The sequence below is a fragment of the Leguminivora glycinivorella genome, chromosome Z, assembly GCF_023078275.1.
Source record: "Leguminivora glycinivorella isolate SPB_JAAS2020 chromosome Z, LegGlyc_1.1, whole genome shotgun sequence".
In the NCBI taxonomy this organism is placed as follows: Eukaryota; Metazoa; Arthropoda; class Insecta; order Lepidoptera; family Tortricidae; genus Leguminivora; species Leguminivora glycinivorella.
In genome coordinates this window covers 52,765,282-52,770,408 of record NC_062998.1, presented here as the reverse complement: position 1 = coordinate 52,770,408, position 5,127 = coordinate 52,765,282, and the positions used below count along the sequence as shown (strand labels likewise).

Below are 5,127 nucleotides of genomic sequence, written 5' to 3'. Positions count from 1 at the left end.
GACCGTGCGTTTTTATTTAGCACCTTTCCCTACCTAAACGTTTTTAACACAATTTCTCAGTCACCTATAATAGTAAGATAGTCAATAAATATACAATGCTCTATAGCATTAAGTCCACCTTTTAGTACCTACTGCACATTTTTTCTGTTTTTCTAGAAGGATTTTCCGTCATTAATATTATTTTTTTTACAAACAACTACCAAAAGCAATGTCCGTATTTGACAAAATTACAAAGCCAATTTTAGAAACAGTAACTAAATATTGTGGTCTCTTTGACGTGCTCGGAAGCGGAGCAAGTCGCGGAAACGGCGCCGGAAGATAGTCAATTAATATTCAACTAGAGCTAGATAGCAGTAAGTTCATCTTTTGGTAAGTGCACTTTTCTCTTTGCCCTGGAACGGCTTTCCATCTTTAATGTTTTTTATATGTAATAAAAACCAAAGCGCAAGACAACTGCGAGATGGCGTACCGGCGCGTGCTCTGGCCGGCGGCGCATGTCGCGGCGCTGCGCAAGATCGCGCCAGACGCGTAGACGGCGCCAGACACGCGTTAGCCTTGCATGTGCAAGGAGTATATAACAACGCTGGCGCCAGAGGCCAAAAAGTGGAACAAAAAGTGCTTTACTTCATATAAATCCATACTAATATTATAAATGGGAAAGTGTGTGTGTGTGTCTGTTTGTTTGTCCGTCTTTCACGGCAAAATGGAGCGACGAATGAAGTGATTTTTTAAGTGAAGATAGTTGAAGGGATGGTGAGTGACATAGGCTACTTTTTGTCTCTTTCTAACGCAAGCGAAGCCGCGGGCAAAACCTAGTATTAAATATACGGGTTTTCTTTTATAAAGTGGTGGATTAAGTGTCCATTTTCGTTGGTGCAAGTGGCCCTTAGTCGGTCCTTGAGACGTTTTGACGTTTCCTTTAGATTAAACAGTAAAATACCTTTTTCAATACAATATTGTCTTTTATTTTACCACAAAACATAAAAATCAACGGCGATACGGATATAACATAATAACAATAACATAAGATTTCATGGGAATTGGCAACTGTTCTAGTCATAGTTCAAAATAGGTATTTTAGAATGTATATGATATAGGTATATCGTATACATTCTAAACACTAGGAAACCAAGGCAGCTACACCTACACATGAATATTATATTTCATCAATATGAACACAGATATATATATATATATACCTACTAGATCCTCTTTGATATGATATAAGATACGTCTGTCTGTACGTATCATAAAGGAATAAGTAAGGGAAGAGTTGTACACCAAAAATCAGTAAATGCGGGTTATTTGTATAGGCATAGTTAAGTGACATCTAGCGACAATCACGCGTCAACTAGCGTAAATTATCAGTACCTACTGCTACTTGTCAATAGATGTCGCGACGAACGAAGAGTCTAATACTCACCAATTTTTAGCTAATATTATAGCCTGGCAAGTTTTTATTACAATTTTAGAACTAATTTATTTTACTGGCAATTTTTTTTACAATAGTATTAATCAGTATTCTGTTTTCCATTCCTTCTGGGGGCCGATTTTTGAGTCTCACGGCGTTCGAATTCAGAAAATAATAGGCAATTCACCGTTTTCAACCGGTATTTTAGTGACAGTGAGACTTAAGTTGTAAACTGTTCTAATATTATTTTTTTGGCAGATGAGACACTGTTGCCACCTAGTATCGAGTGGTACTGATTATTCACGTCGCTAGATGTCACTTAACTATGCCTATACAAATAACTCGTATTTACTAATGTATGGAGTTACAAATCTTCCCTCACTTATTCCTTTATGGTACGTATGGGCACGATAGTACTCTTTATTATACTGTGGTATGGGAACATATTTGTAAACGTGTGCTTCTATGCCTTGCTCAATTCTGCTCAGCCTTCTCATCCTTCACTTTGACCAGGTGAGAGTTGCCAGCGGAAGTGAGAAGCGCTCTCAACGCTTCGTGAGCGAGGTAGGCGGGTCGACGAGGCGCCGCCGCGAACTCGTGGTAGCGATCCAGAGCTTCGCAGAGCACGGATTTGGCTTCGGACACCTGTTGGTCGTCCATTAGTTTTGCACCCTCCTGGTGAAAAAGGTTTTGGTGTTGTGAAAAGAACGGTGGTATATCGTCAGTACTTTAAAAATCTCGTATCTCACTTTCCTACTCAAAGTTAAAACGCAGTAACTTCATATGCAGCCCATACATAGTTACTACATTTGTCTTTAAATTTACACAAGAAGATATGAGATTTTTTCAAAGTAGTGACGACATTGAATTCTGAATGAAGCAAAGGATTTTATGAGGGAACATACCCAAACTATAATTTTAGGGCCAAAATTTAATACATACATACATATAATCACGCCTGTATCCCATAAAGGGGTAGGCAGAGCACATGAACTCCTAAGTTTCAGTGCCACTCTTGGCAAAAAGGGGTTGAAAGAAATCCAAATTGTGACATTGCAGTGGCAGGTTGCCAGCCTCTTGCCTACGCTACAATTTAACCCCTATCCCACAGTCGACTTCTACAACACCCACGGGAAGAAAGGGGGTGGTGAAATTCTTAACCCGTCACCACACGGGTCCAAAATTTAATAAGGTTATTAATTCAGTAGAAAGTTTTTGACATCGGCGTTCCAGGCCCCGTAGCCGAATGGCATTTCTCCGACGCCAAACGAAAGCGATACGCCGCTGGCTCTGTCGCGCCAATACGCAAGCGCGATAGAGATAGATATCTACTAGCGCTTCGTTTCGTGAGCGTTTCGTGAGCGATTGTGCCATTCGGCTAGCCACCCAGGGGTTAAACAATGATTTTCATCCCATCACCTTCGTCATCATCACTAGCCTATAATGCGGGACTGCTGGCCACGGTTGAGCCAATATTCTACTGGTTACGTGACAAGGAATTAGACACCCCTCCCCCTCTGTGACCAAGCGTAGTATTTTGACGGCCCCCCTCCTCCCCCTATACGTGTCACGTACTTTGGGTACGTTCCCTAAGTTGTCCCAGCGAAGCGAGGGATTCTTAAATAGACTCATGTTGCCCATTTCTCAAAACTCAAAGTTACAAGTTACAAGTTACAAGCGGAAGTCTCTTTCCAACTTGTCATATTAGACATTGACAACCACTTGTAAATTGTAACTTGTGTATTTGAACGTTTTGAAATCACTAAAATATACTGTATGTAGTAAATAATAATACCTGAAACAGCTTGTGACAATCCTCAATAGCGTCTATCCTCTTCTCAAGCGTCGCAGCGTCAAAAGTGACGCCACACGTCGAACAGCGGGCACCTTGCTTAACCGTCTGCCGGCACCCTGACAACATGCCAGAGCATTCTGGCGTTGGACATCTGAAATATTAATTTAATTTCTGTAACCATGGAAATATAGGTACCTAATAGCAAAGAGATAGAGAGTTACTGTCAAAGTAAAATGTGTAATCACTAATCACTGCCATCTCTCGACACAAACTTAAATCTTTTGAACCTCAGTTTTGACACTTTAGCCCATATTCTTAGCTTGATATATGTTAAAATGTCAAATATTAATATTAGCGCCATCTAGCTGAGCGTTCCCCAAAGGTGTAACGCCATCTAGGCCACCGTAACTTTTTCTCTAGGGCTTTGAGGTACGTTTTTTCTCAGACTTTATCCGTCTATACGGATGTTTGAGCACTGCCTTCGGCTCTGACGACGAAAATCTTGACTGAAAACTCTATACCATACTATTCAATATACTCTATGCTGACGACCTCTATGTGGATCTCAGCCAGCCTTCTCAATAGCAGTGGTTCACACACTTTATCACGTCAACCATAGCGGCTGCATCCCTGACGCAGCCTGCCCTATTTTTAACCCCCGACGCAAAAACGACGGGGTGTTATAAGTTTGACGTGTCTGTCTGTGTGTATGTCTGTCTGTCTGTCTCTCTGTCTGTTTGTCTGTCTGTCTATCTGTCTGTCTGTGTGTGTGTCTGTCTGTGGCATCGTAGCTCTCGAACGGATGAACCGATTTTGATTTAGTTTTTTTTGTCTGAAAGCTGAGTTAGTCGGTAGTGTTCTTAGCCATGTTTCACTATGTCGCAGTCGGGGGTTTTTTCAAAATTTTACATATAATCCTTATTTTTTCTATAGAATCGTGGTAAACCTTAGCGGCGGGTCCCCGCCCTCGTGCATAGTCGGCCAGGCGCTCGGGCGCTCGCACGCGGCACACGAGCAAGTGAACCAATAGCGAGCCGCGAGTGCGCGCCGGCGTGACGTCACAGGGCGCAGCGCGGCCGCGGGCCCGTAGCACTCGGAGACGGGGGCTTCGGGGGGGAGGGGGCGCGTGCACGTCAGGATTAGGCGGCGGCCGATGAAGTATCTGAAAGAAAATGAAAATGAAAAATGCTTTATTTAGGCAAAGACATATCTAACTCCGTAAAGACGGATAAAGTCTAAGAAAAAAACGTACCTCGAAGCCATAGAGAAAAAGGTACAGAGTAATTCCCGAAAAGTTTGTACATTTGGATCACGTCTTCGATTTTGATAAAAATTGGTAGGATGATAGAGTCCATGATTCTGAGCAAGATCCACTAGGTTTCCCAAAATGTCCCAGGTAGTTTGTATGAAACCTTCCTTTTTTGTTACCAGATTTCTATACATTTTCGGTAACAAAAAAGGAAAGTTTCATACAAACTGCTTGGGACATTTTGGGAAACCTAGTGGATCATGTTCAGCATCATGGACTCTATCATCCTACCAATTTTTATCAAAATCAGAGACGTGATCCAAATGTACAAACTTTTCGGGAATTGCTGTACAGTGGCCTAGATGGCGTTACATCTTTGGGGAGCGCTCGGCTAGATGGCGCTAATAATATATTTGACATTTTAACACATATCATGCTAACAATACGGGCCAAATTGTCAAAACTGAGGTTCAAAAGTTTTAAGCTTGTGCCGAGAGACGGCAGTCTATGCACTGTGATTACACATTTTACTTTGACAGTAACTCTCTATAATACTTGATCCTCTTTGATTTAGGTAACTAAATGTCAGCTTTTTACATGAAATGTATGTTATTGCTAAAAGTACTATATATGCATAATGGAGTTAATGTAAATATAGCCTTGGAATAGTGT

The 5,127-nt window shown here is 41.5% G+C and overlaps 1 protein-coding gene across 1 annotated transcript in view; it reads right to left on the bottom strand.

The window, feature by feature from the left end:
• Window positions 1-1,667: 1,667 nt before the first annotated feature.
• Window positions 1,668-5,127, bottom strand: part of LOC125240975 (SET and MYND domain-containing protein 4) — a 39,359-nt gene continuing 35,899 nt past the window's right edge. Inside the window, exons 12-14 of the mRNA XM_048149207.1 lie at window positions 4,153-4,368; window positions 3,207-3,357; window positions 1,668-2,086 (exon numbers count right to left, since the gene is read on the bottom strand). Of these exons, the coding sequence (XP_048005164.1) occupies window positions 1,886-2,086; window positions 3,207-3,357; window positions 4,153-4,368 (568 nt within the window). The 3' untranslated portion in view covers window positions 1,668-1,885. The remainder of the gene's footprint in view (window positions 2,087-3,206; window positions 3,358-4,152; window positions 4,369-5,127) is intronic.